This window comes from Schistocerca americana, chromosome X (assembly GCF_021461395.2).
Source record: "Schistocerca americana isolate TAMUIC-IGC-003095 chromosome X, iqSchAmer2.1, whole genome shotgun sequence".
NCBI lineage: Eukaryota > Metazoa > Arthropoda > Insecta > Orthoptera > Acrididae > Schistocerca > Schistocerca americana.
In genome coordinates, this window is record NC_060130.1 from 807,975,591 (window position 1) to 807,991,582 (window position 15,992).

At 39.8% G+C, this 15,992-nt stretch overlaps 1 protein-coding gene across 2 annotated transcripts in view; it reads right to left on the reverse strand.

Annotated features, from left to right (window-relative positions):
• LOC124555101 (calcyclin-binding protein) overlaps positions 1-14,487 on the reverse strand; it is a 46,121-nt gene extending 31,634 nt beyond the window's left edge. Inside the window, exons 1-2 of one of the 2 annotated variants that reach the window (XM_047128900.1) lie at positions 14,419-14,487; positions 11,633-11,713 (exon numbers count right to left, since the gene is read on the reverse strand). In XM_047128900.1, coding sequence (XP_046984856.1) covers positions 11,633-11,659 — 27 coding nt within the window. In that variant the 5' untranslated portion in view covers positions 11,660-11,713; positions 14,419-14,487. Of the gene's footprint in view, positions 1-11,632; positions 11,714-14,410 lie in introns of both variants that reach the window. The other variant, XM_047128899.1, reaches the window with a different exon arrangement.
• Positions 14,488-15,992: the final 1,505 nt, after the last annotated feature.

A 15,992-nucleotide genomic window follows, 5' to 3' on the forward strand; every position in this document is an offset into this window, starting at 1 on the left:
AAAAAAGACAGTGCCATATCCGAAGTCTAGTTAAAATTACCTCTTCTCAACGACAAGGCCGGAAGGAAGAGATCTAAGCACAGGAAGAAGTTTTATGTAGCATAATTTATTATCAGGAAGTGTAGACCACTGTATGTGCCATAAAAGAACAACACGACGAAATAAAACGCTCTGTAGAACAGCAAAGGGAACCATGCGAACAGTGGGCCGCTACATTGGCTGCCTCGTTTCCATGGGTAACAATGTGCCCGGGGCTCTAGAGGAAAGCCGCAGCGACTCCCCCCAACTGAAGCAAGTGGAGGCTCTCCTGAATCTGGTGGACCGGAAGGTGGACGGAATAAAGAGCTCTAAGGTTGAGAAGAGATCTGAGCGAATCTGAGCATATAATATACTGTAGTCGCTTATGGCGATGAATGTATTGGACAGCCCAGAGAACAGCATAAATCTCCGCAGTAAAAACCAAACACTGGTCAGGAAGCCGAAATCTAATAATAGGGGTGTCACCAACAATATAGGCGGTCCCAACACCAAATGAGGTCTTTGAGCTGTAAGTGTAAATAAATGTGGCACCATCCATTTGTGTGCATAGAGCAGCAAATGCCTGATAATAAACTATAGGGGTGGTACGGTACTGCTCTTGGGAAGCTGACGAAGGTCACAGAGAAGGCAGGTCCAGGGACGAAGCCAAGGTTGTGCCGTATCCCCATTTGTCAAGAAAGTTTTAGGAAAGTCGAAGGAAAGAGAAGGTAGCAGTTGACGGAAGCGGATTCCTGGTATTAGTAGATAGGAAGGGCAGGCTGCATACCCTAAATCCAAGGAGGCGTAAAAAAAAAAGGGGGCATGGGTCAGATGAGCAAGCATGGAAGACATGACTAGCGCGACAACTCAGTAGGACAGCTCACCAAATGGACAGTGGAGGTTCAGCAGTCTCAGCGTAAAGGCTCTCCACGGGGCTGGTGTAAGGAGCTCCAGATGCTGAACGCAATCCACGGGGGTGACCAGAGTCGAGACACCAAAGAATAGACGGCCGTGCAGAGGAGTAAACTATGCTTCCATAGTCCAATTTCGAGCGCACTAAGGTGCGATATAGATGGAGGAGAACCACTCGGTCCGCTCCCCAGGAGGTACCACCAGAACACGGAGGGTGTTGAGGCATCGCAGACAGCAAGCCAAAAGAAATGAAACATGGGAAGACCTGCACAGTTTTTTGTCAAACGCAAGTCCCAAGAATTTGGCAACGTCTGCGAATGGAAGGTCAGCAGGTCCTAGGTGTAGGGAAGGAGGAGGAAACGCCGTACAGCATCAAAAACTTACACAGACAGTCTTACTGGGAAAAAATCTGAAGCCGGTTTCGATGATCCACGAGTGGAAGCGATCGAGACAGCCTTGAAGACGTCGTTCAAGAAGGCTGGTCAGTTGAGAGCTGTCAGATTGTAAAATCATCGACAAAGAGGGAGCGCGAGGCATCAGGAAGGACACAATCCATAATTGGATTTATGGCAATGGCAAACAGTACAACACTAAGCATGGAGCCCTGGAGCACCCTGTTTTCGTGGGAGGAAATATGGGATAGAGTACTGTTCACCCGCACCTTAAATGTGGGCACTCTGTCATAAATTCATGGATAAAAAGGGGTAGCCGACCTCAAAAGCCCCAAGAGAACAGTGGGTGGAGGATGCCTGTCCTTTGACAGGTATCATATGCTTTCTCCAGATCAAAAAAATATTGCTACCGTTTGGCGTTTCCTGAGAAAGTTCTTCACAATATAAGTGGAGAGAGCAACAAGACGGTCAACTGCAGACCGATGCTTTTGGAAACCGCATTGGGCAGGTGTTACAAAGTTTCAGGATTCCAGCCACCAGCCTAAACAGTGATTCACCATATGCTCAAAAACCTTACATACACTACTCTTGAGAGATATGGGGCGATAGCTAAGGGGGACATGTTTGTCCTTTCCAGGTTTCGGAACAGGAATGACAACAGCTACCCGCCATCTTCTGGGAAAGGTACTGTCTGTCCAAATTTGATTATAAAGGCAAAGGAGGTAACACAGACTACGGTATAATAAATGCAATAACATTTGGATGCGGATGCCATCTGCTCCTGGGGCAGAAGAGCGAGAGGAAGAGAGTGCATGTTGGAGTTCCCACATAGAGAAAACAGTATTATAGCTTTCGAGATTTTGAGAGGAAGAAACAAGAGGTCGCTCTTCCACTGCCCGTTTCTTCAAGGGGAAAAATGGCAGGTGATGTGTGTCATGAACCTGTGCGTTTTTAGTGACTGTTTAATTCATGATGCCATTGCAGTTCATGCCCACATTCGGACTGTCATGGCATATGTGAGAAACAAGCTGCCTCACATACATTTTGCGAAATACTTCAGTGATGGGGCAGTTAGTCAGTAAAAAAACTGTATAAATCTCAAAAATTTATGCATGCATTACCATGCTTTTCAGATTCACGCAGAATGGAATTTTTTTGCAACAAGTCATGGTAAAAATGTATGTGATAGTATTGGTGCTACCATTAAGCGCAGGGCATCACAAGCTAGTCTGCAGCACCCTACAGAAGGTCACATTCTGACACTTCAATTATTTACCTGGGCACAGAAAAATATCTCTGGCATAGAATCATTCTATGTTTCGAAAGATGAGGTGAAATCGGTGGAAGAGTTGCTAAAAAGCACACTAGAACACGTTAAAACTGTTGCAGGCACAAGGAGCCATCATAGATTCTCTCCAGCGGAGTCTGACAATGTGCAGATGAGCAGACTGGTTATAACTATAGGTTAATGCACAACGTGTGTCTTTACAGTGTGTCTGACTCAGGCTTCAGAAGCAAAAGCAGCAACATATAACCAGGTTGCTATGTTATTGCTGTTTATGATGACAAATAGTACTTAGAATGTGTTGCAGAGTGCTGTGAAGCAGAAGGTGATGTATTTGTGAACTTCATGGCACCAGCAGGACCAGCAAGATCATTTCATTGGCCACATTTGGCAGACAGGTGTTGGATTCCTTTTGAACATATTCTTATGACAGTTCCAGTTCCTACCACAGTATCAGGAAGACAGTACAACTTGCCACTCAATATACAGAGTACAGTAGCTAAAGTGTGGGAGAACTTCTGTTCAAAGAACAATCAACTGGTTTTTAGCAGTTAAAGTGCAGTAAACATTAATGATAGATTTTGTTAATCTGTCTATATGTTCTTGCTTAGTGATTAAACAGTTGTGGGAAAGGATAAGTAGAGGCAGAACAGTTTACGATATGTTTTTACAAAATTGTGTTGTGGAACAATGGCCACATCACCAAATACATCTGTCATCTTCCATTGTACACAAATGTCTTGCAATAACATGCTGAAATTTTGAGATATATATCATTATGGTCTACTTATGCAGAGTGTGAAATTTGGCTTGGATACCACTTGTCCCTTTTGTGCTACCACACATCAAAAATCCATGTTTTTCAGGTAATTTTTCAAATTTTTGTATTTTCGTGTGCATGTAACTCAGTTTTTGTGACTGATTGGGCATGATGAGTTCTGTGTGTGTTTAGGCCACATTAAGCTTACCACAAAAAAATTTATACCCTTTTTCCCTTTTTGAGTGAATTATATTTGGCATAGAGGGCACCTACAATATGTACCTTGTAACATATTACAATTTTTAATCACATTTTAGAATTTTTTATTTTACCTCAGAAATATGTTGTTGGTGTTTTGATTCATGGAGTGTGTTCTGTAAATGGATGTTACTGTAAAAATTTCACTGGACTGTGTGGAATAGTTCCAAAGTTATTAAGACCTGCAGTTGGGTCTGAAGATAGATTGCCAGCTGCGAGTTGCAGTTTCTGGGTCACGCCACCTTCTTTCACAAGTCATAATTCTGGAACTAATTGGCAGGAGTAACTGATACTTTGTACATTAGTGTTCCACACAAGGTAGAATTAGTTTACTGAATTTCAGTCAAATCTGAGCCTATGAGCTGGAGCCCCTAGTTGAACTGACATGGAATGACCCAACTGTCATGATAAGCCTTACACATTCCCCCATAAGATATGCATTTAAAAACAAATTCTAAAATATGCAGCAACTAAGAAATTGTTTGCCAAGTTGTTTTACATGATGGCTGAAGGATACCTATGGTGGGGATGCTTGATCCATGTTATCGGGATACTTGAGCTGGAAAATAACAGACTTAAATCATCATTTCATTCTCAAAACATGTTTAAGGATTTTAAATCTCATGTTAAAAACAAACTTTAACAAAATACTAAGTTCTTCAAAACCAGCTATGATATTAAAAGTACTCACACAGTAATTTTTTAGCATTGATGATGGGAGGCTGAAGACTAATTGATCACCAACAAAAGTGGTGTCTTCAGGTAGAGGCAATTTAAACTTACAAGGAGAACACAGCACGTGCCATAGCCAGATTGTCCAGAAATGTTACTCAGTGGAAGAGAAGCCCAAATAAGCTAACACGTCTGAAGGAAAATGTTGGTCAAAGTTTTCGAGAGTAATTTACATGTGTTTTTCTTTTGCAAGTAAACAGTCCAACCGAAGCAGTGGCTCAGTGGCTAAGGTTGCAGCATCACACTTTTGTGTCCCATGTCTGAAGTTTGATTATTACTTTTATTTCTGTTTTTTATTTACCTACTATCTACCTATGCCCGTAGAATATTACTTTACGAATGTATATTGAAATGTTGTCCTTATTTGGCTACTAGTTTTGTATCTGGTGTATGAATTAAAAAACAAATGATACAAGACTGGAAAAAATAATATGAAATTGTTTTGCACGAAATCCCTGTGGTTTGTTTTGTTTTAGGGCACAAAAACAACAACTGGGGTCATACGCGCCCAAGTCCAAACTACAAAACACAAAGACAGAGGAGTTAAAAACGACTATATGTCAATCCCAACTGATGTAAGAGAAGACAGCTAAAAAACAGGGGCATGGAGAAAGGGCTACGAAAGACACCATACAGAAACAGAGGTCCAAAAGTAAAAAATAGCCTTCACCATATTGCTTTGATGGACAAAATGTAAAACGCAGTCGACAGCCTGCACTTCATTTGCTAAACTGATCGGTAACTCAGACGGCAAACCCAAGCGGGAATGTAAACGGTTAAAAAAAAAAAAATGCGCATTCCGTCAGGAAGTGGCAGACAGTTAAAACTTGGGCACCATGTGTACAACGTGAATTCCTGTGGTGTATCTTTATTCATTATCAATTGCAGGCATTAGTTTTTATAGAAGTGATCTGTCAGATATAGTTTGCTGCAAAATTATTGCCAACAAGTGAAATCTTCAGCAATGTTGACAACGTTTCTTTCCCAACTTAGATTCAAATGAAGAAATGTCACTGTAGTGAAACCTGCCTTTGCACAATGCTCACTGTCACCTTACGGGCTTCAAATCCATCCATGACTTGTGGACCTGACAGCAGCGTACGACACCGTCAACCAGCAGTTACCATTAAACAAGATCTACAACCTAACCATGGATTTCAGCCTCTCCAAGCTTGTCACCAATCTTCTGCAGAACCAAAGATTCTTCGTTGATCTAGAAGGACTGTAACATAGCCAATTGAGGCTACAGAAAAATGGCCTTCCCCAGGCAAGTGTGTTCGCTCCACTTCTCTTCAAAATATACTCTAACAACCAAACAATAGTCACCAACCATAGGAGTTTTTTGTATGCTGATCTCGCTCTGGCAACTCAACTCTCAAACTTCTATAGAATACAAATCACCCATAAGAGTGCTCTTTAAGATATGTCAAAATACTACAGAATAAACCAGCTTAAACCAAACCCATCAAAGACACACACATGTGCTTTCCATTTGAATTATAGGGAAACAACCTGCAAGTTAAAGATAGAATGGTCAGGGGTTAAACTGGAACACTGTGACACTCAAAAGTACCTTGGAACAACACTTGACAGACCTCTAACATTCAAAAAACACTGCATGAATTTCAAATCAAAGGTCTACTCCAGGGACAACCTACTGAGAAAACTGGCCAGATTACAGTGGGGCAGTCAAGCTGGAACCATCCGAAATTCTGCTATGGTATTATGCTACTCCACTGCAGAGTATGCCTGTCTTGTTTGCTGTAAGTCAACAAATGCCAAACAGGTGGAAATTGCCCTAAACAAAACTGGAGCACCAATGCATGCATGAGTAACAATCGCACCCACAATGACTAAGGCCAAGGAAAAGTTTCCTCAGAACACTGGAGAAACTAGTAACCACTTGCAGCGCCAAGACATACAGCACTCCTGGTTGGAGAAGATTTTCAGAATTTTTACCCCCTGGTCATGATGAGAATTGGAAAATCTCTATGTCCTTGAATAGGCTGAGGTAGGCACAGGCAAATCATGGGCTAACCTGGTAAAATGGGGATACACTGAAGAAAACAAAACCCAGTGTGACTGTGGGGAAGAACAGACTGTTCAACATATGCTTCAGTGTCAACTGTGTCTAGCCACCTGTACAGAAGACAACTGTCACCAGCCAACAGAAAATGCACTGAAGAGGCTAAATTTTGGCCAAATAATATGCCAACTATGTTTATCTGTCAACAATTGTATAAACGTTGTTTTATGTATGTTTCTAATAATAATAGTAATAATAATAATACTCATTGTGTTCAGAATTTCTAAGTTTCCAAGTGTTTCTATGATCGATTTCATCCGAGGAAATACACCAAATTTTCCTGAAGAGTAAATGTAAGAATGGATGTAAGAATGAGAATTTACAATGATTGTAAACCCTGAAAGTCTCTCTCTCTCTCTCTCTCTCTCTCTCTCACACACACACACACACACACACACACACACACACACACACACACACACACACTATATGTTATACATTTATTGTGAAACCCAGTTGTAATTTCACTGTTAATGTAACACCCTTGTATCCCTACTTTATAACAAACATTTCTGTAGTAACCGTCTATGGATATGGTAGATAAATGGAAAAAAATAATTATGAAACGAATAAAAACAATAATAGGTTTTGAACATGGGACACTAGAGTGAGGGCAACAATGTTAGCCACCACGGCAACAGCTGGACTGACGTTACCACGCACTAGAAAGCAACTAAATCATGTCACTAACTTCAACAGTCATTTACTCCATGGATAACCTGGCACACATGTTTGTTTGTTCTCACTCCTCTTCCATTGAATCAAGTTTCTATTTTGTTTTTTTGTTCTTGGAAAATTAACTTTCAGTCCTTCCTTTTCTATTTTAATAACTTTCCCAACAAATTGCATAGCACATTTTCCCTCTCTTATTATACCAACAAGCAACCACTTATGCTTGGGTTCCTGTCCACAACTACATCTTCAGTGTCCCTCTTATTACTCCTGGCCCTGAGTGAGCTTGTGCTTTTTGTTGAATAACTGTCAGATTCTGTTAGATGATTCCGATTAAGCCTATTCTGAATTTCCATGGTAGACACATTGCTTTGACTGTTTTTGTGCAAGTCAAAGTTTTCCCATTACCCGTTTTTATCTTTTTCTGCTCTACCCAGAAGCGATTTCTCAATTTATAGCTTTTCAGGAGCAGAAATTAAAACTGCCAATTTAGCTTTTTCCTACTGCCTTTCATAAAATTAGGCATGGCTTTGTGGAAAAGTCTCACAGTTCTGGTGAAACAATGGGTCCCACTCGCTGAGGGCTCAACGCGAAAGTAGACGAAAGCCCACCCACACGTCTTTCAATGTGCTTGGTATCATTTGCATTATCTGAATGAAGCCCAAGCACTTTCCAGAAGGACATGGGACTGTCGGTTATGGAAACTCATAATTAGTGAAAATTCACATTCCGGGCAAAAACACCACTAACTTTAAAGCCCTTGCAAACATTTACATTTGTGGAAGCTAGTGGACAAGCTTTACCTACTAACAAATTACACTATTTAATGATGTGTAATTGTCTAAAGGCTTTTGCACACACTTTTTTTGTAACAATTTTGTAACACTTGTTCACACAAAGTTTCTTTTCAACAAAATGCACCTATAAATGTATTTTTAGCATAGGGGAAGTTAAGCCATAGCTCAACTAGCCCATCTCACGAGTCGGAAGCATCCGTATCTTCAACATTTTTGTTCAACTGGCTATTTCTATGTTGTGTAATCAACTATTCTAACTGTTATAGAACAAAAATAATGTTCAAACTACAAAGGTTCCAGTCACTAGGTTTCTTTGGTCAAACATAAAAATCAGCCGAACAAAAATTGGAAACCATTTAGCTATTTACTGCTAGGGTGTCGAAAACTGTAAACAGACAACACAACTATCTTGCTCTAAGACAGTAGATGCCTTTTCCCTTGTAAAATGCTGACAAACTTAACAGTTTGGTTGGGTTGTTTGGGGAAGGAGACCAGACAGTGAGGTCATTGGTCTCATCAGATTAGGGAAGGAAGTCGGCTGTGCCCTTTCAAAGGAACCACCCCGACATTTGCCTGGAGCAATTTAGGGAAATCACGGAAAACCTAAATCAGGACGGCCGGACGCGGTATTGAAACGTCATCCTCCCGAATGCGAGTCCAGTGTCTAACCACTGCGCCACCTCGCTCGGTCAAACTTAACAGTGATACCACCTATGTAAAAATAAATTAACCTGATGAGAGAACATCAGTGGCTGAAGTATTCCACATGCTCAAGTATCCACACACTCCCTGCTCATGGCCACCACTGTCACACTTTTAGCAACCAGTTTATACATGAAATAATCATGTAACATTCAACAAAATGCTCTTAGCATTTCTCAACTATGTAATAGAATTCCTAGTGACATTTACATCCATGTCTACACTCAGTAACTCATGGTGACGTGTGTGGCAGAAAATACATTTTATTGTTCCACATTTTTTGTTTCTTACAGTTCCAGCCCTGTATGTAGCACAAGAAGAGCAACTGCTTTGATGCCCCCGCAGAAGCTGTTATCTGTCTAATTTTATCTGCACAATTTCGAAGGGATAAACACCTATGAGACTGAAGAATATTCTTAGTTCTTGCCCTGAAAGCGGGTTCTTGCTGTTCTCTAAATAGGTCATCATGAGATGCAGGGCATTTTTCTTGCAATGTCTGAACAGTGAAGACTCCAGTTAAATAAGCCTGTCACCACCCTTATTTTCTGTATAGTTGATATCTCCTCTTAGTATGACCTTATCTCGGTCCCATTAAATTCAGAAGTTTTCAACTGTAGGATCCAATATCATTTGCAAACTCACGACCCAACTGAGGTAGGCTTTCACAGCTATTATTTGGATTCACCAACCCTCAACCGTACTGTCACATTCCAACCCAACCTAGAACTCTGGTTACACTACAGATTACTCTGTCATCACAACTTAATTCTAAAACTAATAGAGATGCAAAAGAAACAGTGTCAGTATTCTGGTCTCCCCCTCATTGCACATTATGACATCACATGTAACATTGGGAGAACATTATGGAACAAAACTGACACATCCAGTATCAATACATGCAGTTGCTCCCAACTGTGGACTGTACAAGTTTTTTTGTATGAAACCTCCATCTGTACACAGACTGCTATTTACCAGTTACCAATGTATCACTTTAGCTGATCTTACTTTATGAACACAAAACATTTGCACTATTGTTCTGTTACTTTCTGTTTGTTTCATCCATAAGTGAATGGCTGCTCATTTTTGTGTTTTTATGTCTGACATTGTGGAGAAAGTGGATATGAAAAGACATCACTTCAGCACTGGACTGGACAAATACCTGAAGTAATTGCAAATCTAGCTTCATATTCCTGTAGATCTGATATGGATAAACAAGTTCTCACAAACAATTTTGATTATGTATTTAGTCTCACAAAATTTTTGTAATATGTCTTTTTTTTTTAATAGCTCTATGCTAAGCAGTAATGGTAAAAACTTTATCAATAAATACTGTAACATACTTAAAACTTAGCATTTGACATTTTTCCTCCATGTGCTAATGAAGCCAGGAATACCATAACACAATCATTTGTACAGCACATACATATGCCATTGATACATACACTGTCATATCACAAACTATACCCAATTGCAATAAATAATCTGATTACATTCAACAATCAGAAACTTTCAAGGGTAGGGGGAGATTACATTCACAATTATGGCAATGTTAACAATAAACTCAGTTGAATTGTAAAGTTTGTGTTTATTTTTGAAAAGCAGTCCCAGATAGTTTCACTTCTTTCTCAACACTTTCACCACAGGCAGAGTCTATGTTCAAACTGTTGGTGGCCAAGCAAGTTCTTGGGTTAGAGTAAAGGAACTGTTCAGCACATTCAACAGAACACCGTTCAATGAAAATAAACATGTTTATGACAGCATTACTTTGTATTAAAAAAAAATCATTTTGAACTGTATCCAAATCACGGAAAAAGAAACAAATTAACAACAACCAGCAAACCACATTTGTATCATAAATTTTGCGATACATTCCTTCAGAGAAACTAGCATTGGCATAGGCAGAAAAAATTTGAACAGACTGGTAAGTGTAGAAGACAAAGTTAATTTTGCGCAAATATATTCTTGATATAGGTAACATTTCAGTCCCACAAGAAACTCTTACGTTCAGACTGTTGTGTTTCTTTTGTAATTTGAAGACTTTTCAGAAGAGTGAAGCGGTGAGAATGAAACATAACAGTAACTGGCATGAAGCCGACATATAGAAAGCATTAAAATGATACAGGCTTTTATTGTGGAGGTTCAGATACCTGTAGCTGAAATGAATACAGAATGAACTACTGAAATTAATGACTGTCTGACCTTATTAAACCTACACGTCGAATAACATTGGAAGAACACAATTCTACGTGCAAGTGGTTTAAAATGAAATGGCGCAATACAAATTCAAATTAGGAAAGCATTTCATACGGCACCATCACTAAGGGAGGCACGTGGCACTAGACAGAGTATGACAACCAACAATGGTTACTGACTGCATATACACGGCGAACTACACTATTTCCAGCACCCAGCGTACTTATGAATGGTGCACTGCCATGCCAGTACATTAGAGTAACTGCATGATAATACCAGCACAAAATGTTAATTTTAACTAATAACTGGCAATGAATACAGAGTGAAGGACGGGGTCTGCTAAGCACTCACACGGCCTTCCCCTTGGACACTTCGATAAACCGTTGAAAGAGAGAAATCAGCTTGCTGAGACTATGAAACAACAGTACGCCAACAAGTACATTGTTCACTAAACGAAATTCACTCTCTGGAAAACTGCGACTAATTTCCAACTTTATTCCAATTCTCTATCTGTCGTTTTGAAACAATTAGGAAGTTTTAACTGTAATGTGAAAATTAAGCCGCTATCGCCCACTTTCCAGAACATTCTAAGCGTTTCGCAAAACGATTTCTACGGCGCTAGATCATAAAATAACAAATTTTAGGAGTAACGCACCTACATACAAAGCCGGCAGCGATCTATTTAGTTAGGATACTGACTTCAAAAATTTACTCGGCGATCAACCAAGAAACGGCGACGTCTACACCACCCTTTTGTTGATATGAATTTTTTTTGTTAGCAGCGCAAGGCATGCAGTAATAGTTTTAGACTTTTTATTCCATTACCTGCTCCATTCTTGAATTAACAGACATTCTGGATAAAACTCAAACTAAGACGCACTCTTACTTCGACTATATAGTACACACTAGTGGTGGGCAGGAAATCGCGTATCTGTTAGAAATCACAGTGACTGAGAAGTCACAGATATCACAGTAGCAACTTTACAGAATCTAACTGCGATTTCAGTCACAGTTAGCAGTCGCAAATAGTATTTCACATTCAAAGACGTGAGCCATCTATTGGTCGAATTTAGCACTGCTTTCTGCGATTTCAGTGACAAGTCGCAACTAAGAGTCGCAAGTAGCAACTAAAAAGCGCGGTTAACAGTGGCATCTGTTGGCCGAAGTTCGTACTACGTCCATCTCTGCGATACGCTATGGAGTCTAACTGCGATTTCCGTGACAAGTCGCAACTAAGAGTCGCAAGTAGCAACTAAAAAGCGCGGTTAACAGTGGCATCTGTTGGCCGAAGTTCGTACTACGTCCATCTCTGCGGTACGCTATGGAGTCTAACTGCGATTTCCGTGACAAGTCGCAACTAAGAGTCGCAAGTAGCAACTAGAAAGCGCGGTTAACAGTGCCATCTGTGGGTCAAAGTTCGTACTACGCCCATCTCTCAGTACGCTATGGAGTCTAACTGCGATTTCCGTGACAAGTCGCAACTAAGAGTCGCAAGTAGCAACTAAAAAGCGCAGTTAGCACTGCCATCTGTTGATCAAAGTTCATACTACGCTATTCGCTACCGAGTCAAACTGCGATTTCTGTGACAAATCGCAACTAAGAGTCGCAAGTAGCAACTAAAAAGCGCAGTTAACATACTTTTCCTAGTGTCATCTGTTGACCGACGTACGTACTTCGTTGTGAGAGCCTTGTGCCTCACGAGATCGATGTGCTGTGTGTGCATACGAACGGCTTATTTCAGTAGTGGTACAAGTCCATTTTTGTTAATTTTGAGATATAGAGTCGTAAAGTTAAATGAGCGCTGAAAAATCTGCAGTTGAGATACCAGAAATATTCAAGCATATGGCTTCTTGCTAGAGATGAACCTTTATTTATGTTTGTTTGGATCACTAAGTTCAGAAGCATTATAGACAGAAAAGTGTAGGTAATGGACTTGTACCACTATTGAAATAAGCCCTTCATATTATATGACGACATGCACATTCAGCATCAGTTATGGTTGGTCAAATACTGCTGTGACTCTGAATGTATTATATTAATAAGAAGCAACATTGCCTTTTTCTCCTGAAAATATCAAGTAACGTAACAAATGTGTTTGATTCTGCTTCCAATATGACAGTTTTGGTTAATACTCCACATGCCTACAGGACTTTGTAATGTTAACACAGCAGAACTCAGACATCTGTATAAGTGTAGAGAAATGAAAACAGTCATATGAATTCCCAACTTTTGTTCCGACACAGTTCAAGACTCGGGAGAAAAGTTTTACACCTGGTGTTCTACATGGCAACTTCACACACAAGAACTTTTTGCCGACACTACTACCACCTACATAAGTAAGCTTTTCCTGTGTCACTTTTAAGTAATGCACTTAAGCTATTCCTGATTTAACTGGAAGATCTGTACTTCCCCACTTTCATAACAACAGCCTCAAAATGCATATTGTAGACTTCGGGATATGTTACAGGTCAGTGTCACACCAAGATTGAGGAGAAAAGGGGGGGGGGGGGCGGCACGTCTGTATCCAACAAGTGTTTACCAATAAATAAGTGACGGAAAATTACGGGTATAGTACGGCTTAACATGTGGAAAATGAGATTTTTATTATTCACTCAATGTATTTAACATTTATTATTCATTTAAAATTGCACAACAACTTCAATAAAACACTTTAATCAGTCGCACACTTATTTCATAATTATTTCACTTTTAAACTGCAAATCCTCTAAGGGCTGTCTTGAATCTTCACGAGTCTCTCTCAACAGCCTTGATGTGGATAGATATGTACAGCAACCAGTAATCAGTCAGAACTGCGTCTGCAAAAACACAAGGATTATTAAACAATTTTTGCTGTCACTAATTACTAGCAATATAATTGACAGAGTAGATTGCTAATATTTGCTATATCACATTTGCTAATATTTGCTATATCACATTCGCAAGAACGATCTCACTTAAGTAATTAAGTCCATCAAAACGCTTAGAAACTAACCTCTCGTCTGACGAAAACGGTCTAAAGACTGGCAATTTCTTCAGATCTGTTGACAATGATATTTTGAATTATCACTTTACTGAGTGACTGAAATGTAGTTCAGGTACCTATGAACATAACAATATGTTAGAATTCATTTTCTAAACACGAACTATTACGGTACTGTGCGGCTACTTACATATTAATTACACTATTAATATTTTCACAGTTGTTTCTTTAATACGAAATTAAAGCCAACGGAAGAATAAACGTAAAACATACTTACCAATGACAGGTTTGTTGAGATGCAATTTTCTGTGTGGACAGATGTAACTTTTTCATACGGTGGTACGTCGCAGAAATCGCAGGAGTCACAGAAATCGCAGAAGTAGCAGAAGTCACAGAAATCGCAGAAGTAGCAGAAATCGCAGAAGTAGCAGAAATCGCAGAAGTAGCAGAAGTCGCAGAAATCGCGGAAGTAGCAGAAATAGCAGTGGCGGAGGGATACGCGACTTAGGTTCCTTAACTGCGACTCTTAACTGCGACAAATCACAGTTAAGAATAACAGATACTGAAAAGTAGCATTCACAGAAATCACTGATATCGGAAAATCGCAGTTTAGCCCATCACTAGTACACACAATCTCAAACTTTCCTGCCTAATCACAAAGAACTTACATTCAAACTTTGTAGTCACAGATCACTGTTTGTTGTCATGCCTAGCAAAGCTCTCTCTCTCACGGCGGGTTGGACACAGTCTGTCAACGGGCCCATACACTAAGGTTTCTGGGGAAGAAAGTTTTGACAGTTCCGTCGGCTTCTAACGTTGGAAGTTAACCTATTTTTGCTGCGCTAACTCATATCTTATTAGTGGATTTTATCCTTCTTCGTTTTCTTAAGGCCAAAACACATTATATCTTTGTTAGCGTGATTATCTTCCGCAGCAGTTGATAAAATCAGTTATTACTGGTTTTTCCGTCTTAAGCTTACTACAATTTAATTAAAGAGAATTTTACACCAATCGCATTTCGTTTTTATTTACAAAGCATCTTCTGCAGTTATTCTACAAATTGGATACGTATGTTTGTACACTATTGGTTGTTCCAGATTAAACTCAGAGTTTTGTTTCTAAAGTTGAAGTGCAAATTACATACGGAGTTTTCATCTTGTTTACATATTCTCCAAACCACGGATTGTTCCCTCCTTGTTAGCATATTAATGAACCATGTGTGACAAGTTATACAGGGTGAGTCACTAACTATTGCCACCAAGAGTAACTCCGAAATTATTATAGGAGCTGAAAAGTTTGTGGGACAGAAGTTGCATGGGACATCGGGGGTCATGATATGACGTCAGTTTTTTGTTGCTAGGTGGGCTCGCTTCAGAGATATAAAGGTCAACTTTTTTTTTTTAATGGGATACTATAGTTTGGTGCTTATTTTCTGATAGCGGCTATCGAGACGAGTCCAATGACGTGTAACAGTAAGGTTAATGAAGCTCACAAAGGTGGCATGAACAACCATTTACAGAAGGTGTTCGAAGTGATGACCATTGGTATCAACACAGTGCTGTAATCTTCTTGTCATGGATTGAGTGGTATTCCTTATCACATCGACACTTATCGAAGCACATGCTCTGACAATTCTGTCTCTTATATCTTCAGGTGTAGTTGGGACATCTTTATAAACAATCTCTCTTACGAATCCCCACAAGAAAAAATCTAGAGGCGTTAGGTGTGGCGAACGAGCCGGCCACGAAAAATCTCCTCCGCGTCCAGTCCAACGATTTGGGAACTGTCTCTGCAACTCATTTCTAGCCATCATCGAAAAATGTGCCTGACAACCATCTTGTTGATCAACATTCTGTTCCTTGTCCCTAAAGGTATTTCTTCCAATAACAGACCTAATGTTTCTTGCATGAATGTGGTGTATTTCGTACCATAAAGATTTGCTTCGATGAAACAGGAGCCTATAACTCTGTCCTCCAGAATCCCACACCATATATTCACCGACCACGATTTTTGGTGTGCAACTTGCCGCAGCCAACATGGATTTTCAGTTGCCCAATAATGCATGTTATGCAAATTAACATTTTCATGGTTCGTGAATGTAGCCTCGTCAGCAAATAAAATCAAATTAATAAATGTGTCATCCCTCTGAATCTGAAGTTAAGCCCATTGCAGAATTCAATGCGATGCATATAATCCGTAACAGTT